At 39.1% G+C, this 27245-nt stretch overlaps 2 protein-coding genes across 7 annotated transcripts; one reads left to right on the top strand and one right to left on the bottom strand.

Annotated features, from left to right (window-relative positions):
• Positions 1 to 250: 250 nt before the first annotated feature.
• Positions 251 to 5177, top strand: LOC111335151 (uncharacterized). Of its 2 annotated transcripts, none has more exons than XM_088747533.1 (8): positions 251 to 370; positions 447 to 523; positions 779 to 919; positions 1058 to 1318; positions 2303 to 2450; positions 2575 to 2700; positions 3459 to 3708; positions 4412 to 5177. In XM_088747533.1, exons 1-8 carry the CDS (start codon positions 343 to 345, stop codon positions 4683 to 4685), a joined length of 1305 nt encoding a protein of 434 aa, XP_088603659.1. In that variant the 5' UTR covers positions 251 to 342; the 3' UTR covers positions 4686 to 5177. The 2 variants fall into 2 exon arrangements, with proteins under 2 accessions (XP_088603659.1, XP_088603660.1); XM_088747534.1 differs by having other exon boundaries at positions 252 to 370; positions 2303 to 2438.
• Positions 4886 to 27245, bottom strand: LOC111335162 (uncharacterized). 5 transcript variants are annotated; one of them, XR_015996230.1, is made up of 12 exons: positions 26443 to 27245; positions 22026 to 22100; positions 20751 to 20846; positions 20265 to 20342; positions 19029 to 19103; positions 18533 to 18607; positions 17557 to 17631; positions 16471 to 16923; positions 14896 to 14988; positions 13583 to 13648; positions 8415 to 8554; positions 4886 to 5260 (listed from the first exon to the last, which is right to left on the bottom strand). XR_015996230.1 is itself a non-coding variant. In XM_088747523.1 (11 exons), exons 1-11 carry the CDS (start codon positions 27152 to 27154, stop codon positions 8514 to 8516), a joined length of 1839 nt encoding a protein of 612 aa, XP_088603649.1. In that variant the 5' UTR covers positions 27155 to 27245; the 3' UTR covers positions 7746 to 8513. The 5 variants fall into 5 exon arrangements, 4 of the variants coding, with proteins under 4 accessions (XP_088603649.1, XP_022796757.2, XP_022796758.2 ...); XM_088747523.1 differs by lacking the exon at positions 4886 to 5260 and having other exon boundaries at positions 7746 to 8554; XM_022941022.2 differs by lacking the exons at positions 4886 to 5260; positions 8415 to 8554 and adding an exon at positions 10134 to 12690 and having other exon boundaries at positions 26443 to 27244.

The following is a 27245-nucleotide window of genomic DNA, read 5'->3' as shown; positions in this document are numbered from 1 at the left end:
CGCTTATTTCGTGCATCCATTGCGCTCTTTGGATCATTGATTTATTTGTACTTTGCTGTCTCTTTTCTTAATTTCTTTTCTAGGATGTTTATCGCTTCTTCGGTAAAATTAGAAAACCTCGAAGCAGTCCTTTTCAAATTCGGCGTCCCTGGGGTCGCGTGAGGTGATACTGTAGCTATAAATAACGAGATATGAAGCAATCCTTAACCAATCAGAGCACGAGAATCTTTAATAAAATCGAGACACTCACTTCCGCGATACTTGAAACTCTAGTCAGCGGATGGCAGCAACAATGTTCAAGATGGCGATTTGTTGTTGACGAAGCTCATAGTTACAAGTTTGATGGCAGACTTTGATGATTATATCGATGGTAAGTGATTGCTGTAGACTTTGATGAAATGATATAATAATTTCCTAACACTTCTACAACTTGTTTTATTTTTCAGCTTTTCGTGATACAGGAACCCCGGCAAGACTCGCTGAATGTTCGTCGTGTGGAAGAACTTTTAATGCCACTGCAATCGTAGGTGTTACGAACCTGTCACAGCGGCTGAATTCATAACTATGTATTTATTTTATCATTTCGTTGTACTATTACGCTGTATTTAACAGCTGCCATATTTTGAATCGATTCAGCGTGAAAATTATCCATCTGAAGACTTCGACTCATTTCATGATCAGTTTTCGGTACCATAATGAAAGAAAAGGAAAGTCAAATATTATTATAAGTCATCATGGTTAAGGTAACCTTGGTGATTGTTTTTATTTTTTTTGTCAGGCTCGCCATGCAAAAGTTTGTCAAGGGCAGAAGAAGAGAAAACCATTTGATTCGTCTAAACAGAGAAATTCTGATCTTCCCAAAGATTTTGTGAAAAAACCAACGAAGTCACAGTCAGAATTAACAGCTGGAGTAAAAAAGGTGATAGCAATTTTTGGTGATGCTGAATAGGTTTTTTTTTTTAATACCAGATGGAATAATGGATGTTTTCTTTGGGGGAGGGGAGGTGTAAAATATCTGAGAATCATCTGAGAGAACAAATATTTTCTTTTTCCCCAGTCAAACTGGAGAGAAAAGCATGAAGAATTTATCAACAACCTTAGAGCTGCTAGGGGAGTGGCAAGTGCCCAGAAGACAGGGGGTCCACTCCCACCTCCTCCTCCACCAGCTGCAAACCCAGATTATGTACAGTGTCCGCACTGCAGCCGACGATTTAATGAACACGCTGCTGAGAGGCATATGCCATTTTGTAAAGAGCAGAAAAGTCGTTTGGCGAGTACATCTTCGGCAAAATCAGGAAGTCTGGCAAAGCGAACACAGGTTAGTAGATTGCTCCAGTGCTTGCCTGTACATAGTTCAGTTTATTTCAAGTAGAATTTGTGTCATAGTTAACACCAAAAGCTTACTGGGCTCTTCTATTGAGTGACAAGGGGGAAGAAAGTTTCTAATGAAAGAAACTGTGGTCCTGCATGTGCCTGTGGGAGTTGTACCAAGATAACTTGGTTTAATTAAGTGAGTTGATAATTGTAAACTGGTCACAGGAGGTAAAGTGTTTGTAAAGCTGACAATTTAAGGGTTAAGGGGGGTAGAGTTCTAAAGAAACTGTGGTGCTGGGCTGGGGGGGGGTAACAACTGAAGGTAATTTGGTAATATCAACTTTGTTGAAATTGTAAATTGGCCACCGCAAAGAGCTAAAAAGCTGACGTTTCAAGCATTAGCTCTTCACCAGAGCAAAGTTAGGCCTTCACTTTGATGAAGGGCTAAGGCTTGAAACGTCAGCTTTTTATCAACTTAGTTGATATTACCAAATGCTTCGAGGATTAATAGCCCTTCATCGTAGTGAACAGAGGAATTGAGGGTTGTTTGTGTTTATATGCTGGAAAATGAAGCTATGCCTCTGGTGGAACCATGGTAATCTTAAGAACAAGTAAAAAATAGTTAAATGAAAAGTGTTTTTTGATACCCCAGGGATAAAGAGTTCCAATTTGTTCTATGCTTTAGGGGCTTTCCAAACTGCATAGATGTAGGGAAAGGCTGCAGAGTTCCATATACTGCTTAGAATAATTTGGGAGATTGAGTTGTCTAGCTACTGGTTTTGATGCAAGACGTGAGAAGTGGGAAAGAATGACAAAGATGCTATTTGTGTGACACAACTTTCAGGAAAACATCACTCTCTCTGTGACAAACAAGTGGCTTTCTGACTGTGAGAAAGTTTGTTTCTTACAACAAAGCACTCTTTTCAAAGAATTACCTTTTATTTAGTGTGTTCAAAATTTAAAGTGATATTTCCTATTTCTTAAACAGTATAAACCGCCTCTTCCTGGGAAGAAGACATCAACTGGCTCTGCCACACCTACATCATCAGCAGGAAAAACCAGACAAGTTGCTTCTGCAAAAACAAAATCCGATCTGGATTTTTCTTCTCCTGGTCAAAGCTCTGGTAAGAAAAGAGGTGTGAATTGAATTCATCAATGGATGTAATCTTTGAGCTAGGAATTTTTTGCACAATTTTCTCCTCCTTGACAGTGCAGCATGTATGTAATTTAAAAGCTGATGAAATTTTCCTTAATCTATAGGTTATGGCAGCCGACAACCACTTGCCTCTCCCAGTTCTAGAAGAAAACAGGTGCCTAATGCAAGCCCAATGTCAGCACGTAAAGGACGTGGCTCACCATCGCAGCAGAGGAGTAAACAATTGAATGGTGGGTATTGTTTAACTAATGAAAAAAATTTGTGGGAAACATGTGTATGACAAATTGCATGTATTCAGGGCTCGACACTAACTTTTCAACTCACTAGCCAAGGGGCTAGTGACATCTCAGATGTTTTTAGATTTTATGACAATTTCAGTCTGTTTACTAGCCAAACTGGCTAGTGGAAATTGAAAACCACTAGCCAAAACTGAATTTCTACTAGTCTGTGGCTAGTAAGCTACTGTTAGTGTCGAGCCCTGGTATTTTTTGTTTTCAAAAGAAGTTTTTTTTACCCATAATCTCTGATTTTATCACTGAATTCATAGCATAATTTTTGAATTTGTGCAACTTGTTTTAATCCTTAATTCCCTTTAATCCTTAATTCCCAGAAGTGATTAACCTGTAACTTCTCCCTGTAATTTCCATACATTATCCAGCAAACAGGTAATGAGAATACTCAAACTTATCAGGTAGAAGTTGCTATCTTGATCTAACACCAAACTGTTGTAGCTAATTTGCAAGTAAGAGTTTAGCAGCCAGAGGGGGGGGGGGGGGGGGAGAATTAACAATCAGATCTTGGGTGTCATTATGGATTGCAGACAAAACTCTGTCACAGAGACAAGATATTCACAAAAGCTCTCCAAATCACACAATGTGTATTGTAACAGTACTGTTACCTTTCTTAAAAAATGTGTTGCCATGACTCTTTGCCTTGTGTATCTTCTGCCTGATCCATTGATATCTTTATGTGCAAAATCTTTGCGTAGGAACATTTTCTGGCAGAGTAAGAAGCAGTGAAAGGAATCAACATTTGTTTGATTCTGATGAAGAAGTTTCACCTGCTACTCAAACCAGGGAAGCCAGATATGGCCGCCGATCCAGCCAATCAAATGGGAATACGGATAACCCAGGGGGGAGGGGTGGATCAGGATCAAGGTATTCAAGACCTACTTCAGACTACTCGGACGTTTCTGATAGAATCTCGTCATCATCGTCATCATCAGGCCGAAGAAACAGGTGTGGAAATGATTCTGTGTTTTTTTTTAGCAGGATTACGTGATAAGTTGTGTTCGTGTCGATCGTGAAGAGAAGTACCATCTTCATTTTACAGTCCTATTTTTACGCTTTTTTTTTTTAGCAGAAAGTTATTGACAGAAGCGGCGTAGCGAGAAATGCGTGGGGGGTGGGGCTGGGTCATCGAGCTAGGGTCGAGCCGAACAAAGAAGAGGTTTGGGTGGAAGGGAACGCGACCCGACCCTACCCAACCCAACTGAAATCAAGACGAGCACCAAATCACTGAAAACTTAACCGCTGTTGGTGTAAAAGCAGAGGGTGTTAAGCGGAAAGGAAAGAAAACCTCAAAACAAGGGCCATTCTACCTATCGATGAGGAACAAGAACTATGTTCTCAATACCTGGTAAAGAGAAGAGATCGAGACGAAACACGAAAGGGTCAGGGTGTGTCTTGGGTTTGTAACGTGTGACCTGTTAAACAGACTGCAGACTCTCGGACCTTTTTTTTAATTTTTGGGAGGGGGTTTGGGGTGGAGTGGAGTGGAGTGGAGTGGAGTATCTTGGTCCAACAAGCCCCACGTCAATGTACTGAACCATACGTCTACTCTTTTCACACGTTCTTACGACCCTCAGAAGAATAAACACACCATTTTAAAGGTACCCCAAGCGTATATCCGTGCCAAATTACTATTTTTTTTTTTTTGCAGGCACATTGCGGTACGAGATCCAAGCTCGACACTCTTTGATGATTTTGGATTCGACAGCAACAGTCCTTCACCGCCAATGGACCACACCCCTGTTTCGTCTCGAGAGAGACCGCAAAAGACTGGATACCACTCTGCCACAAGAGAACATAGAGAGGGGAGCGCGGGGAAAAAGTTGTCAAAGTTTTGCCACGAGTGCGGTACAAAATACCCCGTGGAAAATGCCAAGTTCTGCTGTGAATGTGGAATGAGGAGACTTTACATTGATCTTACATAGATTGGTTGGCAATTCAACAAATGGAACATTGACATTACAGGGTTCCCTTTTTTTTTAACCAAATTTTGGCGTACACGGGACAGTTGTGGGAACGTGAACCTGAGAAAAGACCACAAAGAACACGAGAATGCTGCTTTGAGTATAACTCTTTTGTAACCACAAAGTTTTTAATGAACCTGATCAAGATTGTGGTTACAAACTATTCAGTGATTTGCGAGTTAACACAGTTCATTTACAGTTGTATAGGCACTTCTGTACCTTGCCAGTAGAGCAGAAAATTACAGTGACCCTATAAGTTCAAACGCAAAATAATTTATATAAACACTAATCAGTGCAACTGAACACAAATTAATTTGCCAAAATACAAATTTATTTCTCTCTTTCCCAATTGGATAAAAGATTCCCGGTGACAAATGGAGATATGAGCGTGTTCGAGATAGCTGAAAGTAGCCCTTGCAAACTACTGAATAAAGAAAACAATGGCAACAACAACGAAGACTTTGGGGAGGCGGGGATTTAAGTTCAGCGGTAACTCCTCACGACGGGCCTCATTTCTCTGTCGCCTTCAAGTGCCACTGAAACAAAATTTTCATATCTGAGATTTTTTCATAACTTAGTGGTTTGAAACACGCTGATTATCGTTGGTTACTTTGTTTTCGCCAGAAAAAAGGGGAAAGTTGTCTTTCTTAGTGTTGAAAACCGCATTTTGGCTTCAAAACATGTCCGGGCCCTGGGAACGAATGAAAACGATTGCTGACATCACTGGCTGTATTTACCTGGCTAGCGTGGGTCTTTTATCCGAGTACTTAATTCACAAAAATTTTCTTATCCTTGGGTCTATTATTATTATTATTATTATTTTGGCGCCCCATTTGACGCGGCAAGGTAAATTTTATGCCGCATTCTTTTTCCAATTTGCGGAAATCCCGCAAAGCCGCGCTCAAGAGTAAAACCTGCAGAAACATGGTAAGAAAAATTCATACTTGTTCCTATGTCATTCCGGCCCTGGGCTACCTCAAATCGTTTCCCTTGGAAAATTTTTAGAGCTCATTCATTTCATGTGACGATAGGTTCTTCGGCTACAACTGAACTTTCGCGGGAAAGGCAACAACAACGAGGAAAGAGTAGCTCGGTAGAGACGACTTGGCAGCGGAAACGGAAACTCGATACGATTTCCTTGCACACAGAGATCTACTTCAAGCGAGCGAGTACGAACGTCAAGGATATGACAGCCTTTGGTTCCACAATGGTTTAGTACTAGGTCATATCAACAACTGACATGACCTCTAGCGTACTCAACTTTGTAATCGAAAAAAAAGCTTTACAATGTATTTATTTAAGCACGAAATGGCGTGGGTTCCTATTGTTACACATATTACAATATTTGAATTAGAACACATAGGAGCCTATTTGCACCTCGTCAGAAAAAACGCCAGCTAACTAGTGAGCATATAAAAGGGCCTCTTGTTGCAACAATCATATCACCCGCCTTCAAGGCACTAGACAGGAGTGTCGAAATTTCGGATTGATGAATTGTAATTTCGGTTATATTCTAATCACACTGTTACGATTATAAAAAATATTTTGTAACTAATATAAATAATCACAAAACACAGAATAGGAGCGGGCATCTCATTTATTGATGCAGCGAGCGTTAAGCCCTGGTCAAACGGCGCATGATAGTGAATGATAGTCGATGATAGTTGAAGCGCGCGCTTCCGTTTGACCACCAACTATCAGGCATTATAGTTCACCTCTAAATTTTCTCCGGTTCTTATTGGTTAAAATCGATCACGTGACGCGATAGTGTTCATCCGTGGAGAGACACTATCAGCCCATAGTGCCCGCCCGCGGAAAATACCCGGATGGATAGTGCCCGTCCGCGGAAAATACCTGGATTGATAGTACTCATCCGTGAAAAGTTTTGAATAGTTTGACGGCCGCGAAGTTAGGCAGATCGGAAAAACAGTGACTTTTCAATTCTGACAGGTATAACGCATTATTTAGCCAATGTACGGTTGCGAATTATTGACATTTGTGACAAGCTGTAGGCGCGAAAGAAAATTTAGTGGTGAACAATAAAAACAATAGTGTTTATGTCTCGGAACTATCGGTCTGATAGTTGCTCCTTGGAAATTTGATGTTCTTAAAACTAGCATATTTGCCCTCGAAGCTTCGCTTCTTGGGCAAATATTCGTTTTAAGAACATCAAATTTCCAAGGGGGCAACTACCAGCCGTTAATTCCTCGACAGGAACACTCTATTGTTTAACTATCATCGACTATCACCAACTATCGAGATAGATAGATAGATAGTTTATTAGAATATCGAACGTGGCAGTCCGTAGACTGAATTGCGTTACAATTACTAAGAACTAGGAATAAATAAATTCCAAATACAAATTGAAATTATGATAAAACCATAAATGTGAAAAACTCTCTATATATGACTATGTACAAACTAGTCTAAAAAAAAGAATTTATGTACACTATCATTCATTTTGAGCTTGTTCAAATTCTTCATGATAGTCGATGATAGTTTTTCTCGTTTGACCACGCGTATGGTTGTAGTCGATATTGTCCAAAATATGCCGACTAGGTGTGTTGTATGAGGAATGTATGAAGCGCGATACCCTCTTGCAAATTTCGCACGTTGCTACATCCTCCTACAACACACTTAGTCGGCATATTTTCGGACTATATCGACTACAACCTTCCCAAACAAGTGAAAATGTGTGAAATGCAGACTTCCATGTTCTCGATTTGACGTCACATTACCCGCTAGAGCCATTCCTCTTTAAACTCGGTCGTGGGGCAAGATGGCGGCCGATTTTCCGTAATTTGACTGGGCACAGAAAATTGAGGATTTGAGCAAATTAAATAAAAAAAATTTTTGCATAGAAATACTCCAAAAAATACGTTTATTTCGTTAAGCGAAAAAAAAATTTTGGGTCTAGGTGCACTTTAAGAAAGGGAATACAATAGTGACTCTGGGTCATTAAAAAGAAGAAACTTAGGTGAAAATTCACAGTTCTGATTTTGACAAACTCACAAAGACGTATTATTCCTAACTCGTTTATTGAATCGATTGAGGCAAAATGAGAATCAGTAATCTTAAATATACACGTAATCCGAGAAAATCAATCAATCAAAATGCCACTGTACAAACAAAACCAAATAGCGTGAACGTTTTCTACACTGACATTAAAAATATACCTATCTCAATATACGGCTAATCAGCTTAGTAAATAATAGTGAGAAGCACAGTTAAAAACTTCCACTCATCAATGAGATGTTGGAGTCAAGTTCGGAAAAAGCAACGTGAAAAAACCATCGTAAGAAAGGAAAGTGAAATTACGAACACAAACTCAGCTGTCAACCGTACCGAGAACCAATTTTCCACAAAGACCATAACACCTATATTTACCTACAATTTCATTACTCATGGTCAACAAAAGTACCAAAATGCAGGCGCACAATGAAGGCAAGCAACAAAAAAACTAGTTTTTGAGAATTTACAGGTAATTGCGGTAGGTGCGTTCAGTTTCTGCGATATTGTCCTAACCCTTCGAAGGTGGTGCGATTGTGACCGTGAACAAAGGCTAGTTCTCCTCCCTGTTCAAGGAGACACTCCACCTTATTTTGGCCCTCGCCCTATATTGTAAGGATTCTGGGAAAGTTCTGCTAGGTATTTGGTACGGAGGGATTTGTTCGTCATCCTCGGACTTACCGAGTAGATCATCTTCAGTGGCGGTGTCATATGAGGCTTCCATGTTTTCTTCATTCTCAAAGACATTGCTTTGGCCCGGAGTAGCCCATCTGCACCCACTTATCCTCTGGTCCTCTTATCCTCTGTATCAACTGGTAACTCTTCAAACATGGGGAGAAAAGTAAAGGAATTCGCAAATGTATAAAAGCGCAAAGGGTCTGATTTTGTTTGAGATGTACTAGAATAGTTTTTGACACTTCTTGTATAAACTCGGGTCAAACCAATGAGACAGACTAAGGTAATGTAGCAGTTAAGCATTAACTGTTCAGTAGTCATGTATAAACTATAATGGTTGTCGAACTTTCTTATGATTTAGTCGTGAATTCGAAATATTGCATGATTTGGACAGGAAACAAATATGTTGTCTGCCATAAGGAAACGAATTGTAATATTTGAGGGTGAATTTGTATCGGGGCGAAACCACACGTACTGTACCTCGTTCTCACTCTTCTTCGGAGATGTCCCTTAACTCGTGACATCAAATATGAAATACATGAATAAGGGGGAGGGGGGGAAGCTTAAAAAACTCTGTTGCTGCGTCAGTGGGGGAGAAGGGATCTTGCAAGATAATTATCAACGGAGTTGATAATGTTAATTTTCCTCTTGGAGAGTTTTTTAAGGTGAAGTTTCGGGCGTGAGCCCTTCATCAGAGCAAATGATTATACAAGCGAGAAACAATGTCCCTTTTGGGCTTCTAAAAAAAAGAGGAAAGGATGAAAAAAGTGTGTTTTTCAATCGTGTTTAAAAAGCGAAAACAATTCACTTTTCTCTTTTGATAACACAAAGTTTATATTGACGACTTGTTGTATTTTCAAAGACTATTTCAGGGTGACAAAAAACATTAAATTTTTCGACTTTGGCGGGGCAGAAATAAAAATGTTCACGAAGTAAACGAACGTACACGGAGGTGTCTAAGTCAACATCAATGCCGATTTCAAGTACTTTGAACACAATTGGTTAGTTTATGGCCTCACACAGGTCACATTTGATTTCAGCAAAAGAAACTAGGGGGAAAGGAAAAGAAGAGAGAGAAAAACTATCTATCGGGATACATTCACGAAACTCAAGAACATTTTAACATCAATTAATGCTGTCTGAACATCTGCTATGATGCAGATTGTTTCTTCTGGGTGTTATCTTCATCTCCGCGAAGCGGGTATAGCGATAGAAAAAAAAAAATCGGGAAACAGTATACAACCGCACCTCCCTGGTAAATGATTCGTAGATCTTGTAATAGACTCAATCTGACCAGACTTTCCTCACTTTTTTTTACAAAAACTCAATCAAAAAAATTTTAGAAATGAGAAATCGCAATGACCTCTATCAAATACAAGTCAGCTACAATTGTATCAACCACTATTATCTATAAAAAACGACCTTCAACAGCATTGTAACATGAGATGCAGCTTTAAAAACAGAGACCTCAGCTTGATGTAATAATATTCTCTCCTTTCATTGTACAGTCAAATTAACAAATGGTAAACACCACAGCGTACACTATTGAGTTATGGATGTACGCGGGAGGTTGCTAAGCACGAAAGAAGCGTAAGAGTCGTACAAGGCGATAGCCGAGAGCGACTCTAGCTTCTTGAGTGCTTAGCAAACCTCCCAAGTGCATCCATAACTGAATAGTGTACGCTGTGGTGTTTACCATTTGTTTTATAACATAACATTGATACATTGTAGCTAAAGAGTTCCCTTTTATTTAACAAATCTTACGTGACCAGAAAAAACAAGCAAGTGCGGAAAAATAGTCTTTGCATTTGCTCACGTCAGCAGCGTACACCCATGTGCAAATGGGGGACGCTAAATTGACCAACTAGAGCGCGCACTTTACTTTGGTTATGTTATAAATTTATGTAGAGAAATGTAGAGCAATCGAATGTATTGATACTATCAATACATACTGACGATCTTAAGTTTCCAAACAGACGTAATTACTCTTAACTTTAGTCCGTAAACTAATTTATGCAAAATATCCTTTCCCCACCCAAAAAAAGAAAGAAAATATTTATATTTACTTTTCTTAATTGAAAAATTATGATAACAGTAAAGTGAACCATACATAATATCAGTGAAACATCTCTCTGGACATTCCGAAGTGACCAAATATACTATTGGTCGTATCTTTCGGCTTCAGTTTGTGTCCATACATAATTCTACTGTCCTAATCCCGAAAAGTACTTAACGGAATTCTTAAGTGACTGACAATGAAAAGTTTGAATATATCCAATGGCGTAGCCTTCGCTGCTCAGGCAAGAACAATAAAGTAACCCTTTCTATTCTCACAAATCATCAGATGAACGCATATTTTCTTAATGAATATGAATATATATCTGTTTTAATGCGTATACTACAAGCTGAATGACTAACGAATCAGAAAATTAACTTATTTCCGTCAGTATTAAGTACTGACAAATAATATTTTATGGAACTGGTGAAAATCTTTCCATGCGATGTTCTTTTCTTTTGGCCCGTGACCAGGCCCACGCACAGTTAGCACTACAGAACGTGCATTTCTCCGACCGCGAGAAGATTTGAAAAAAGATCAAGAAGAAGTTTGCCAGGGTTTGGCACTTATAAACATCAGTGCTAAACCCCATACATATTCGCTGGCTCGACTCGCTCGAGGGCCCATACTTTCCACGGACAGGGAAATCCTTGCGCTGAGGTAGCAATGATGAGCGCCTCCTCCCAAGCTACAATGGTATCAAACGACGTCGTACCTAAAAGAGTCTTGTTTCCCTGAAGACGAACGAAATTTATCTACGATATTGTCTAAAAAGCCGACTACGGCCAATTCCTCCATTGGTATGCGTGTTGATTAAAATATCTATAAAAATGTACAAAGCTATTTTTTCCATTCCGCTTTACCCATGCTTTAAAAGGCTTTAAAGTGCCGGATGCTTCAACTTTTGTTATCGATGAAAATATTACTTGAGAAGCACATTCGCTGCCTTTTGGCTGCTCTGAGATGAGAAAGACTTGGCTAATAGTCTTCTATAATTGCATCTCAAAACTATGCTATACACATAGTTCTTCAGTTAATTATTTGCCTACCCATAAAGGGGTTGATTGTGTCATCAACTAGTCATTCACGACGGTTTTGAACGTCGGTTCTTGCTCAGTAACCTTCATGATAAGAACAAAACTGAGACCCTCAAAGCTACGGATAGTTGAAGTAACCATAAAACGAAAGTTACGCAACGCTATTGTCTACCCGAAAGTCAAACCCAAAGTCTGATATAACTCGGAAGTTGCCAGGCTGAATTTTAAAGCATGCTATATTATCTAGTTTTTAATCTTAAAATTTATCTTTTTGTGTTACCATTAAGTTAAATCAATTTAGTATGAATTTCACCATCAACCAACAACTGAGCGACGCCTGCAAAGTTTCTTAGTCCTTTAAACATGACTTAACGAGAACCAGTGTGCTTCTTTATTCAGTCAGACTTTGCACTTTTGCGTAGGAGATAAGTGATCGCATTTGGAACACCATATCTTCGTGCTAACATGAGTGGGGTATCACCCTTCTTGGTTTTGGATTCAGCGCTAACTCCGTGAGAGAGCATTGTGTCAATAACAGCTGTGTTGTCACTGAGTAATGCCCAATGCAACGAATTCCATCCATCGTCGTCTTCCAATGACGGATTGGCGCCTAAACCAATAAGGCATTCCACTGCCTGTAGCTTTCCATACCAGGCTGCCCTCATCAACGGCGTCCTATCCTTGGTGTCTCTTGGGTCAATATCTGTCATGTGACTGACCAGTAGTTCAATGATGTCAGTGCGGTTTATATCTGAGGCCCAATGTAACGAACTCCATCCTCTGTCATCTCTTAGATCCAAATTGGCCCCTTTACTGATGAGGAACTCTACCGTTTGTAATTTACCATAACGAGTGGCTATCAACACCGGCGTCATATCTTGATCAGCTCTTGAGTCAATATCGGGTACATGTCTAATCAGGAACTCAATGACATCAGTGTGACCAAAAAATGAGGCCCAATGCAATGAATTCCATCCATGGCTCCTCTTCAGAGGATCTGCTCCATTTCCGATTAGGTACTTGATTGCCTGTAGCTGGCCATTTAAAATAGCTGTCACAAGTGGCGTACGGCCTGACTCGTCTCTCGCGTCAATACCAATTCCAAGTAAGAGAAGAGACTCAATCGCAGCGACATCACCATTTTTTGCAGCAGAGTGAAGCTTTTTAATTCCTTTCTGGTCCTGGTTTTCTGCGATGATGACCATGGTTAAATAAGAAAAATAAAGGACAAACTTTACCCAAGCAGATAAAGGTTAAAAGTTTCTAAAGAAACTGTGGTGCTGGGTCTTTACCCAAGTAGGGGGAGTTGGAGGGTTAAAATACAGTTTGATTCATTTCTATAGCCAGTCGTTTCTATTTTATTAGCGGGGTTTAATAAATGTTGAGACTAAATTTACTGTTACCGTGAATACTAATACATATCGATCTAATTGCAAAAAAATAAGTAAGCTGTTGGAGCGCCAAAAGCCTTTCATGTAGAACGATAGCAAAGCAACAAGAAATGTTCTTTATTATTTTTTTTACACTTATCGGTGCATTTCTTTAAATAAAAATTGCGACTTTCAATTTTTTTTCTGATCATGCAAAACTCAGAGAAAATGGTGCAGAGAAGAAAAGGTCTAATTCCGACGAGTTAAAGGTGAAGCTAAAGTTAAAGGTAAAATAGTGGGTCACCGTTTCAAATAAGTTCTAAAAAATTGTGGGGAAAAATGTTTTTTTCAGTATGTTGAAATTTCTAAGTCTCTCTCGTTCCGTTAGTTGACTTAAATCCCGTATTCCGTGTTATTTAATGGAAAATAATTCTGCTAGCGGAAGGTTTCCCTGGACTCTGTGTTATTGATTATGTATTGGATGAAGCAGGTGTTATGGTTTTTTTTTGATGTTGCTAATAACTACGACATAATTGAAGGCAGATCGATCAGAATTCAAACTCGCAGTCCCTTCTTTCTTCTTCCTCAGTTTGAACATGAGAGTTCCTCATTTAGGGAACATATTATCTGGGTAAAGAAGAATCATTTCCAATGACCAGGAAAAACAAAACTTTTTGGGTAGTCTGCAAAACAATAGTGAATTTCAGTTACCTGGCGCTTTCCCTCTTTTTCTGCTTCCCCTTGCTCGTTGAGCCGTTCTATTTGGGGTATCAGCATCTGATCGGGTAAAAGTACAAATTCGGTTGTTTCAAAAACTAAAAATATTTCTAGAGTCGTGGTGGAGATGGTAAACTTCTTGACTGTTTAAGAGTGCAAGTTGTTATGACTTTATCGAAAAGTTCTGGGAGTGTAGTTTGGAACTTTAAAAGAGGTAATTTGTGGGTGACTAATAGTAGCAGGGCGAGGAAAGTTCTGAATCTTGAGTTAAAAGTATTGAGTGACACACGCTCTTTATGGGAGAAAAGTTTACAGGCGTACAAGAAAGTTAGGGAGCAAGAGAAAAAGAGTATTACCAGAAGAATGGCATGAATGAACTAGGGAAATAATCAATGCGAGATTATGAGCAAAAAATCGACGACCTAGAAGAAAGAGATACCCAAAATGAGAGCTAGAAGGCCTCAAGTCTTATGAAGGTCTAAGGACAGTATTCCTGCCTAATGATTAGCATGCCTGCGTGACCCAGCCTGCTCATGATAATCTGGCATACAAACTGAAAATATCGCTCTTTATTTTGTTGCGCACTCAGTTCTCGGTTCTCGGGACTTTTGGTTACTTATTTTGCCGCTATAATTTGAATGAATAACAAATGGTTCATATTCTTGCATATCATCCAATAAAGTCCACTAGGTTTCCTTCATCACTTTTGTAAATTGAGTCCAAATTAAGCTGTGCAATAGACCACTTTTATAAATGGCTGCCGGATTAATATTCTTTTGTTCAAATTTAAATGAACCCTACTGGCCTCGTTCTCCAGTACAAAATTGAAAAGAATACATTATCTCAAGCAAGGCCGGTAGGGCTAATTTAAACTTAGGCAAAAGAATATTTACACGGCAGCCATTTATGAAAGTGGTCTTTGCTCTAAAATGATCGAAAAAGAGGGTGTACGAGAGGTTGGTAGGTAAGATCACAAGGAATCTTTGCTATTGTTTGAAAGACCTTACAACACCCTTTGGAACAAAGTAAATGGGCTCTTATGAAGATATGTCAAGAAAGGTAAACGTCAAAACTCATCGTGTTCCAAATGCTGACCGAATAGCCACCTTGCAATTTCATGGCTTAAAATAGCAGGGTCAAAAGGTTTCAGTCAGCTGCTTTAAGCTATGAAATTTCGTGGTATTGATCAAAACTGAATAAAAATGCTACCTCAGAGTGAAGGAGTTAGCAACAGTACTTGTTCTCTGCGATTTTTGTTTTTGTCATTCGATACACCAGGGACATATTGCCTAAGCTAGTGCACGCACCTGTAGAAGGAAACACCTCTGTAGTCATTGATTCTTTTTTGTTTTCTACACTGAGAGCTCCGGCTGTTAACACTTTCTTCACCGTAACATGTCCTGTAAAAGGAACGTTGATGACATCAACATGGTTAAAAAAGATTACAAAACCTGAGTAATTCACCTTGAAAGATCTACAGCCCCTAATACTTGATACGTTTGAAACTGATAATGAAAAAAAAATTCTGCATGCACGTTAAGACAATAGCTGTTAAAGAATATGCCCTTGTTTCAATAAACTTACATGTAGGTTTTTCAAAATGGTGAGAACAGTGGATAGCGGTGAAAGCGCGCTCTGATTTACTTCTCAAACTCCGGATATCCATTGTTAGTATATATCAAAACAGTGAATAGCGTTGAAGGTGCGTTCTGATTGGCTAGTCAAACTCCGAATATCCTTTCCTATTCACCTCCAAGAAACTCGGGAAAAAAAGGCGTCCCGGTTTGCATCCGTGACAGGCGAAGAAATCACTCAAATTAATTTTTGGTGGTGCATATTACGTCACTGTTTTAGTATATACTAAAACAATTATTCACCTCAGTTACCTTGCTGCTTCGCGGCTCGGTAAATATCCACCACTAACCACCTCCACTTCGGTGAATAGTTGTTAATTATTCACCTTTGAGCAACCCATACCGAATTTGCGCCTAGAAATATCATAATCGTTGCAGGAATAAACAGATTGAAATTCCTTTTTTCGCTATACTATCTCATTTTTTTTACATACTTAAACAGCTATTCACCTCAGTGTCAGTGGCTAGCGCCGGAAATTTACTTCGCTGCCTCGCCCCTCGGAAAATGACCCTAAATAGCTAACACACTTTGGTGTGTATTTTTAAAATGTCGCAAAACAACTATTTATGTGACAAGACAATTCACTCCTCGATCCTTCGATCCTTCATTTGGTAACTCTGCATTGACCATTAAGTTTAGTCCTTTGAGTGTCACACAAGGCTTTCTTCCCAACAGAGCCACCTAAAAGGCCATTTCCTAGCTTTTGGCATCTACTGATTTTTAAAAAGCTTGGATTTAATGCTTGAGAAGTTACGAGACCAAAATCAAAATATCATGGAGGACCTTCCTCCAGACCGTTTGAAAAGTAGAACGTGATGGAAAGAAGATGGCTCTCCTCTTATTGACTTGTTGTGAATCAATATGCTCGGAATACAATAGGTTGAAACGCATGTTTCTCTCAATTTTCCATATAGTTTTCGAGATTCCTGAAAATGAAGCGACCAGAAAATAATGAAACTATTCCTCCTTTATGGCACAGAAGGAAACAGACTTTTGAAATTAACTATGAATCGTTGCATACGTCGGAGCTATTGGTAAATCAATGAAATCTGAAAAGAGGATGATCAAGAGGACTTTGAGTTATTACTCATTTGAAAGTCGCCAAAATCTGATTGAGAATTGACAAGTAGAGGTATTGTTTTCTTCCTAAGAATGAAACAAAACAAGAAAAAAAACCTGTGTCTTGAGGAAACGGCTCAGCTATTTCTTTAAAGAAAAGACAATCAGCAGTTAGCTGTCAAACTGACCTGCAGACTGCAGAAGTAATGCTCTCTCTCTGGCAACTCTGTAATTCTCCTCGTCAAAAGTGGTAGTAAGTTTAACATCAACGAGCTCGAACTTTTTCAGGATGTAGTCGGTTACGAGGTACTGTTGAGCCATTTTAGCAAGGTAACCTGTGCGATAATCTTTCCACAATTCATCAAGTATTTTCAAGGACCTGCATTCTACTGTAATAATCAGGCTTCCAAAGTCGAGGCCCACGATTATTACCTTACGCACATCGATTAAATACTGTAAAAATTCGCTGAATCCTTCTCTATTAGTTGGCTTGAGGTACTTGAGATATCTATCTGCAATTGCGGCTAGAACTTTTGTGGGAAGGTTATCAGGTATCGCATCAGGATTTACCGCCGTCAGATGTCCTTCCTTTTGTTCAGCTTTCTCAACGGGGCAACAATCAATCTTAAGCGATACCCTGACTGTTGATAAATAAATAATAAATAATAAATTGATATAAATGAGACGAAATGAGATGATTTTTAAAGTTTTAAACACGAAAACCAGTCATCAATTTCGTATATAATAGTGTAAATAAAGCACGCCTAGAATATAACAAGAGAGAAAAAATATGTTTATTGTGTTCGAAAGGTTCGTACGCGTCTCTAGCTCTAAAATAGTCCAGTTGTGTGCTGATAGGGCGCAAAAGAAAAACTGGACTGTATTTTGGGGGATTTCGGGGGCCTAATTCGCGAAATACGATTATTAACATACCGACTGATTTATCAATTGATTTACTTAACAGAAAACATTTTTTATATTTACAATATTTATATGTAAATGTATACATTTTTTTTCTTGACGGGGAATCTCATTTGGGAAACCATGGGGTTGGCTTATGATAGATAGTTGTTGACGAGAGATGGTTGCCTAGAAGAGCTTCCGTTTATATTGATTTGAATCAGAAACTTGAAGTATTTTGAAAAGTTGGTCGCTAACGAGAGTAGTGGTCGCTTATGCGAAGTGGTCGCAAACTGATTGTCAACTGAGGTTTGTCACCAAATGCTCCATTGTGATAGATGTAACTCAAAATAAAAGTTCTGATACTACTTCACCTTTTATTTCTCCATTGTCCTTTTCTGCACCTTGGGTGACGGAATGGGTGTCATTGCCTGTATTCATCATTATTTCTGAGAATGTAGATATCACAATTTATATTTTTATTTGTTAAATAGCACAGATAATTTGAGATCTTCTATTCAACTTTCATTGGAAAAGTTTCAGAATATGGTACTTTTGCGTTACCCGTAGTTCTTGGCCCCAAGAAAGGACAAGAAAGGACCATGCTGAACCAGAATGCTTTGCGGGAATAGTGGCCATTCCCAAGGATAACATACCATGTGTGTTGCATTATTCCACTAAATCTTTGCAATCTTGATTGAGAATCGGTTTTTTCATACCCTAATGTGGTTTCTCCAAGAGTCTATCGTTTATTTACTACGTATTTGTGTGGTTTCATTCCGCGTTCGCGATAATGAAGCCATCGAAAAACCTGCTCCATCAAAAGCCGCCGTATCATGCAACTGATTAGATCAGTTTAAAGCATGTAATGAGCGAAAGACAGCAAAAGCATTTGGAAAGAAAACGAACAGCTAGATGATGAACGACGCGAACATATAATATAATTTATTGAGAGAATGTGGCTGTTTGCCCGTCTTACAAATTCTTCTATTTTGTCTTTGGTTCTGTTCTACAGACAGAAAACGTCGTTGATATACTTCTTCCAAAGTAACACTTTAAGTGTGTTCTGGGTGATAATAGCCTATTTAAATTTTTGCCATAAACATATTAGTAAAAGCTTTTGCCCTTGTGCTATTCTTTGCCGTTTCCGTTTGGTGTGCAAGAAAAAGTATTGGGTTCCCGGATGATAACACTAACCATAGCGTGCAAAGTACACTGGTTGAGCGTGGCTCTTTAAGTTAATTCAAGTTAGGTAAGGACTTGAATTAACTTAAAGTAAAAATATCCCGCCATACAACTTAAAAATCATGTAGATGAAGACCATTACGGATTAAAAACAAATATGCACACCTGTTGCCGGCTGTCTTTCTTTGTCACCTTCTCCTCTTTTTGAACGTGAAAAGGCTGTCTTAGCAGCGCGCTGCACTGGAAATTATTTAAGAATAAAATATAATCAGTTGTCATGATACACAGTAAGTTAATCTATCTCTGAGACTATGGTTAGTACCATGAGGAATGCTTGCTAATGGTGCCTATAAGGTTATTTAAAACCCCAAAGAAGGCTATTTGCGTGATTTTGTCGGCCCCTAGCTAATATAATTTTACCTCTAACACTAATATGTCCTAAGTGTGCTGTTGTACTATGATTTTATTCTAGAATATCTATGCCAGCTAACTTTGCAGAACCCATGTTAATGAATGGCTTCATCAATCGCAAACTATTGAAGAGTCATTGTAGGGCTCGTTAAAGATGTTTCACGTAATGATATAGCTTGACTCTGGAAAGCTGATAATTTCTCAAAATAATGCTCGGTGAACGATAACAATGGATTTACGCGAACTTTACCTAATTCTGAGGCATTCCTAACGCTTCCTTCCGCCTCTCTTTTGCTGTCATTTATGTCCAGAGATGCCCTCGGATCTGTAAAGTATGGATTTAGAAAACGCATTTACAACCTACTCAACCGATCAGGAGTTTTACATGTCCAAGATTCTGAAGTTCCTATTTAAATTCACGACTCATACACAAGAGTGGTTGTGCAGCTCGAACTTGGAGCCCGAGTATTAAATGCCGTCCGACAAAGTTACACAGAGTAGTAAACAACTAGTCATCATCGCTCGGGCTAAAACGCTTAGTGTGCCGCCGCCTGATACGAAAACCCAAAAACCCAATGGGAAAAATGGGAACGTATTCCCCATCCAAATGCAGGTGCACCGACGTCTGAGGGTTAGAGGTAAAACAGTTTAATTACATGTAAGATAAAATTTAACATAAGACTAGGAAAGTTCGAGAGCTGAGATGAATACATTACAAATGTCAAGCCTTAAATACACCATACAACAAAAGCCTCAATTAACGCCATAGCGGCCCACGTGCTAACATACCAATAGGAAAATATTTACATTCTTTGTCATTGCCACTTACAGTTTAGTTACGCCGAATGTAAATACGTTTCTACAGGCTCATTTCTAGACCAGGCCTTGTAAGTTGAAACCTTTTTCGCTTCAAAAGCCCTCTTTGAATTTTCTTAGTTTCTTATTTTCGCAGTTTTAGAGTTATTTTAGTAGCCTCTAGTAGGAGAATTTTGAAGTTGGCTTCCCCAAATACAAGGTTTTCTAGGCCTGTAGAGCTTGCATACGTGTGATGTTTGGCATACACATCCAAATATAGTCATTGTTATGTTATGAATCCTAACAGCTTCACAAACTGTGGTCAAGTCTGTTTTTGTTGAAAGTGCGCAAGACGTGCTGGCGTTCCTTGATTTTAAGTCATGGTGGTTCGGACGAAACAAGTATTCCCTTTAAGCCGAGATATGAAGATGTCCTTTACATTTTGCAAATATTTCCGCATGATTGACTTTCCCTCATCGAACAGGGACGTCTTGCACTGATAGAGGACCGTGTTTGGCCTTTTTCTTACTGTTTTGTTGGCAAAAAAGATCAAAGTAGGAGGTTTTATGCAAATCATTTTTATGGAAAAGAAATAGACAGATTAAATTCTCAGTTCTTATTTTTGATTAATCAGTATTCGAGAACTGCAAAATTTCTTTTCGCTCTATGCCATAATCCAGAGCTTTCCCACCTGCAAATTCTTCTTCCTTGTCACATATTTCTTGTGTGTTACTTTCTTCTGCCATGGCTCGTGAGGAGAGTGGCTCAGCTAGGGTAATCAATGGAGTTAAGGCGAATGAAGCTACATTTAAGTACTTCTACTGTCTCGATAATGTCGGAAAATCTCATATGAAGGCATCCTCAGGACATAGTTTTTCTCTGTTAATTTCATTTAAAATAATTCTTTTGTAACAAGTTAAGTAAATGAAAAGAGATTGGGAAAAACTGATGAACTTGGCGAATGGAAAAAAAGATTGTGTCTATTATACCAGTGAATAACGCAGGTAAGTTGTTCTCCATCTCTTTTCATTTTTATTTTCTATTTGAGCTACGCGAAGTAGTTAAACTTCATTTCAATTTCGGAATATATTTGTATTTCAAACAATTCCCTCCTCATGTTGGTATTCTTTCAACTCGGATTGATCGCACACCCATCTCAGTTAAGTAAAACAGATACTGTGGACACCTATCAAGACATCACCTTCCATAATACTTCCTGCTCCAGTTGATATTGAAGTTCCCGGGTTTGGTAAAGTCTTCGATGAATCTGAATCTAAACATTGATTAAAATACTTGCAAATAGTCATTCCCTCACTCCAAAGCTTATAAAAAGCAGCTATAAATGTGTAATACTGCTAATTTAACCATTATTTGCAAAGCTCGAACTCTCAATTTTGAAAGTGGAGCTCAGCACCTGTACAATGATTGTGTTGTACATCATATTACTCTCACACCATAACTAGTATACATTTCGTAAAAGGGTTGTGCTGACCATCGTAGTAAACTGCGATGATATCAAAGTATTATCGTTTGTCTGACGATGTGGTCACTTATGATATGAAGCGCAACGTATATATACATATATATATATATAAAAAAACACAAGGGATTCAAATGACAAAGCACGTCTAACCAAATAAATGACTCTCAGGGGATCGGTAGGAGGCTTTTTTCGTCCGTCCTATAGCCAAACAACACCCTCTGGGGAGTCATGCGTGTAATTCGACCGCAAGCACCACGATATTTGAATCCCATAGTTAGGCCATAAGGATCACCCGTCATTACAAAGCAATTTAGCTGGAATGGGTGATAAAACGGAACGTTTATCGGACGGATGCAGCGAATTTTGAAAACTTTTGCCTCTCGAACGGGTAGGTAGTAGCAGAGCGCTCTCGTGGGTGGAAATTTGAGAGAGATCGGTCGACTAGTGTGAAATTTCTCGGCCTTCAAGTGGCTACGTTTGGTGTTCGGGTTCCGTTTCTCGAAAGTCCCCTGCACGACCGGTTGAAGTGACCAGCCTTGTGTTTCTCTATCTATAGTTGACCGGTAGCACCACAAGCGTTCCAAAGAAAGTCGCCGAAACAGCGTTGAAATGACCGTCGGTGATGAGGCGGCTACGGAGAAGGTAAGGAGACCTGACACGTAATATTTCTTGCTTTCATTATTCTCTATTAATCTTTCTTTATTTTTTATAATTTTTACTTTTTTAACGGCCTGCACTTACGCTTAAATTCGATCTAAATATGCTAGGTATTCCCGTTTATGGCGTTTAGACCCATAAAACACACAGCACGCTTGGGCTGTCTGTTGTATATCCCCTGTATTTATACATGACCTGCGTATTATGGAAACGTCTGTTGGTATGCATTGGGGTGATTTTTTATCTTTCAACTTAAAAATCCTGGGACTGAAGACCAGTTCGATAAAAACGCCTAAAAAGAAATATGCACACCTTTTATCGTCTGTCCTACTTTGGCACTTTTTTCTTCTTTCGAGGTTAAAAAGGCTGGCTCACCTGCGCACGGCACTGGAAATTATATAAGAATAAAATATAGTCATTTGTGAGGATACACAGTAGGTTAATCTATCTCTGAGACTATGGTTAGTACCATGGGGAATGCTTGCTAATGGTGCCTATAAGGTTATTTCAAACCCCAAAGAAGGCTATTTGCGTGATTTTGTCGGCCCTTAGTTAACATTGGTTAACTGAAATATATGTATGAACTGCGGTTATGAAACGTATATGTGCACGATCCTTCGCAGTAAAGCACTATTCGAGCAATAGTGAAAATCAGACCTGAAAAAAATTCAGGCCTGTACGGGATTCGAACCACTGACCTCTGCGATACTAGTGCAGCGCTCTACCAATTGAGCTAACAAGCCAACTGGGAGCAGGCCATCAAATTAATTCGACATGAACCCGTAGATGATAAATCAAACAACAACAAACATATGAAAAGCATGAATTTAATTTATTAGTTTATATTTAACAAACGGTAAACACCGCAGTATACACTATTGAGTTATGGATGCACGCGGGATGTTGCTAAGCCCGAAAGAAGCGTAAGAGTCGCGTGAGGCGATAACCGAGAGCGACTCTAGCTCCTTGAGTGCTTAGCAAACCTCCCAAGTGCATCCATGCCTTTATAGTGTACATTTTGGCGTTTACACAACGTTGATAAACTGTTGAAAAAGAGTTTTCTTCTATTTAACAAATCTTACATGACAGAAAAAGCAAGCGCGCGCGGAGAAGTAGTCTTTGCATTTGCTCACGTCAGCAGCGTACACCCATGGGCAAATGGTGGACGCTGAATTGACCAATCAGAGCACGCGCTTTACTTTGGTTCTGTTATAAATAAAATTCACCAGAGGGGAGGTTCGTATTAGGAAAAACTGTGCCCGAGGCCATGGATCAAAATAGAGGGCACAGTTTTTCCTGATACGGACCGATCTAGGATGGTGAATAAAATTTTTATTTCTTTTTCCTAGACTTAACAAAATGCATACAAACTAATCGAATGAAGCCTTACACTGCTGTAAAAAGTAAAATGCTTTTTAAAAATCTGAGCTTTCGCTGATCAACGACATCATCACTGATAAGAAAATATTCCGGGCGCGCTATATATATGTAAAGAGAGTGAGTGGTGAAATGTGTAAAAGATGTGACAATGTATGAAAGCTGTAGAAATAAACTGTGAATGGAACATAAGGCTCTAATGATGGACCGTTTATAAAAAAGACCTATAAAAGCGTTGAAAATGGTCTAGAAAATGAGATACATAGATCTGTAGGTCTGCGAATTCATTACATTCTTCCTGGGAATGGAGTGTAGGTTCGTACACTCTGATGTAAAGTGCTTCATAAAGGCGTAGAGAAGCTGAGTCATTTTCGTTCGTAATAATCTTGACATCAATTTCTTGTGGCAAGAATGGATATGTTTTTTTACAGACGAGTTTTCATTGTTGGGATGTTCTTTTACGCGGTTGGGGATGAAGCGTGTCGTGCTACCAGTGTATTGTTGGTTGTAGCTGTTACATGGCGGAGCCGGTATACTGCATTTCGTCGTAAACTGAATACGGTGTTAGAGATGGGCATTTGTCTCTGGTGCATTTGCGTACTCTGGGGATGTAGGATATGGCTTGCCTGAGCGTGTAGGATTTGTGAAAAATGCGTACTGGGATGTTTTCTTTTCTAAAGATGTTAGTAATCCTGTGATTGAGTTGTTCAGGATTGTACGTGATCTTGAGGTATGACCATTCAGTGTTGGCAGGTTGAGAGTCTCTTTGGGGGTGTTGTGGGCGTTTTGATTGTTCTATACTGTTCTCTGGGTAACCGTAAAGACAACGGATATCGTCGAATGTGTTTAGGTGTTGTGTTGCAGATATGTGCGAGGAGCATCTATCCTCGATGTGTTTTCGTTCATTGCGGATGAAGTTAAGTTTTGATTTGGTGGGGATAGCTGATTGATGGCGGACGAATAGTGGTTTCTTGGCTGGTTTTCTGTAGAATTTGAAAGAGTTGTTGCCATTCTTTTAGATGGTGGAAGCGGTGTACTGTTTCTTCATTGGTTGTTTGGAGGTAAATATCGTCAACATATCTCTTGTAAGGGCTTATCATTAGGTGTGAGGCGAGGGCGATGGTTCCTAGTTTGTCCATGAACAGGATGGCCGGTATACCTGAATTGTTAGAACCCATCGGTAGGCCTTCTCTTTGGCGGAAAACTCGATCTCTGAATGAGAAGTACATGTTGTTTAGCGTGACTTGGAGTAGGTCTGAGATGTCTTGTTTGGAGAGGTGGAGTATTGGGTTCTGGATTCTATCTATAGCGTTGGTAATGGCTTCTTATAGCGGTATTGTGGTGTATAGGGATACTACATCAAGGCTGGATGGATATGGTAGTGCTTCGTTTGTGGTGAGATCGCCGGCTTGGATACATCTAATGAGTTCGAGACTGCTGTTCCAGCAGCTTTCATACATAGTCACATCTTTTGTACATTTCACCACACACTCTTTTTACATATATATAGCGCGCCCGGAATATTCTCTTATCTCTCATGACGCCGTTGATCGGCGAAAGCTCGGACTTTTACAAAACATTTTTACTTTTTACAGCAGTGTAAGGCTTCATTTGATTAGTTTGTATATACTTTAACAAGCCGCTAAAGGACAACATGAACATATTATTAACAAAATGCTTTTCAAAGAAATAGAATAACTTAAGGCTGTAACCCACTTAGGGCTGTAACCCACATCGTCCTTAAACGGAAAATTTTTTGAGCGAACACATGGTGGAGAAAACGGGGGTAACGCAAATTAAGAGGCTTTACTTTAAAAGATTTTTATCTGCGTACTGATAAGGGTGATCTAAAAGGCTTCTAAGCAAACACTGAAACATTTTCTGTCAAGATCTGACACCTATTAATTAGAAAGCGCGTAAGGAAAAAATAAGCCCGCGGACACTTTTGAAAAAAACAACAACACTAGTTTGGGCAAGGGGATATATTGCAGCCTAAATTTATCGAATTTTTTCGGTTCCTGTCGTAAAATGTTCGGTAAGATATGCGAATGGTTGGAAACTGCAAAGAATTAACGAAAGTTTATCTACAGTAGAACTCAAACCTTCGCTCAATGTCTTACAAGGAACAAATTGTTTGGAGAATTCAGTCTGATATCAAATGAATCAGTTAAAACGATACGTGTGATTGTTAACTGCAAATACCTCTCGTTTAAACTTTCTTAGTTACTTTTTGAGAACGAGTAGTGAATTACAAACGGTTTTGTAGGTCGTATGTCAATCTATTTAAAAACAGATTTGGTACCGAATCAATTCTTTTTTTTCTTTGAGAGATAAAGAGGAGAGAATTAATAAGTTATCTATCGCCTATAGGTCGTGACCGAAATCTCTGCTTACAAATGCTTACCAGCCGGTAAAACAAAATATATTCATCAACGTTTGCAACGAAGTTATGGATGCACCAGACGACTCAACACGCAACGGGTAGAATACCGCCCGCTGTGAGCGGGCCGCATGGGAGAATACTGCCCGCTGTCGGAACCAATCAGATCGCAGGATTTGTAGAGTACTGTTTGCTCACGAACTGAGAAAATAATAAAAGAAAATACGAGCCATCGCAGTCAAAGAATCCTCTTATTAACCCTTCTGCTGAGATAGTTCTGAAGTTGATTTTCCCAAATGTAAGGTTTTCTGGGCCATAAACATGTGTAAAGTTTGACATAAACATGCAAATATAGTCTTTGCCACGGGATAAATTATCTTAGCCTCGAGGCGCAAGCAGTTTAATATTTGAGAATATTCCTTCAGAAATAAAGCCTAAATAAATCCTAACATCCCTACAAACTATGGTCAAGTCTGTTTTCGTTGAAAATACGTCAGAAGAGCTGTTTGATTTTGTTTCATAATCAAAACACTTTAACGACATTTGTATAATAAACAAAAACCTGAATTACTTCTCTGTCTACTTAAGACAATAAAAATGACGTTTCAGATACCCCCGTTGTGTGGGTCGGTCAGTAGCAAAACAGATTTTCAAGCGAAAGTTATGATTGGAACTAAAATCTATTAAAAATCGAGAGATGGTTTAATGACATGACATATATTTTTGATTTTCATTGATTTGGGCCCGTTTGTCTAACTTTTGCAATCCTCGCTTCTGAGATCCTCTTTGGTCATGCTTTGGCACACCGACTGTATATTTGCATATGCAGACAACTAAGATTTTTTAAATTAGTTTAAAATTGTGCTTTTGCCTGATGAAAAGTGGAAACTCGAAAGAGTGGAGTCGGCTGTAATGTATAGTTAAAGTAAATTTGACTTTTAAAATTTAAGAAAGAAGTTTTCTTATACTTACTCAAACATCTTATTTGACTGTCAGGAAACAAGAGTGGCAAAATCGTGCTAGTTGCATCATCTGAGCAGGTCAAGATTCCAAGAGCTTTAGGATTCTCACCACGTGTTAAAACGACAGCACCATAGGGCTTGCGATTGGAAGTACCGATAAAGTCAAATAAGCTTTTATAAACCAGTTGCCCATCTTTTAGAACAAATTCTCGGTCTCCTCTTGTCAGCGTGAAAGATTTCACATCAAATAAGTTTACATTGGCGTCATCCACAACCTGACACAGGAAATCATTCGAGCGCTCATCATTCAGTTCTTTTGGGAATGATCGCTTGGTAGAAACACTCCGCCAGGACCGATTACCCCAAATAACATTCGGTTTCTTCAAGAGAATGGCGACTAGGCCGGAAGCGGGTCGATGAATAGACGCTCTCGGTTCTGCAATATTACCGAGGTTGATGGTTTTGATCTTTGTAGAATTTAGCTTTCTAAAGTCCATATAACACTCAGAAAGATGAAAATTTTCCGCAGGCAGGACTTTATTATTCGTTACAAGGCAACATCTCTCTCTCCACAGGCACTCATCCCGCAAACCTCTGACTATGCATCCAGAGCCAACAGTTCTGAAGCTTTCTCCTTCTTTAAGGATTTTTATGCGACAAACTCCCAGTTGAGCTTTATGCCTTCCCCTCTCACTTTCCTTATTTAGTATATAAGATTTCATTCTGATACTTAAGCATGGAGATTGGAGACTGAATCGAAAGTTAGTAAGACATACTTCCCTGTAGGGGCTGACTATTCAAACTTATGGGGGG

Source organism: Stylophora pistillata, chromosome 2, assembly GCF_964205215.1.
Source record: "Stylophora pistillata chromosome 2, jaStyPist1.2, whole genome shotgun sequence".
Classification (NCBI taxonomy): domain Eukaryota; kingdom Metazoa; phylum Cnidaria; class Anthozoa; order Scleractinia; family Pocilloporidae; genus Stylophora; species Stylophora pistillata.
This window is presented reverse-complemented; position numbering and strand designations above follow the sequence as displayed.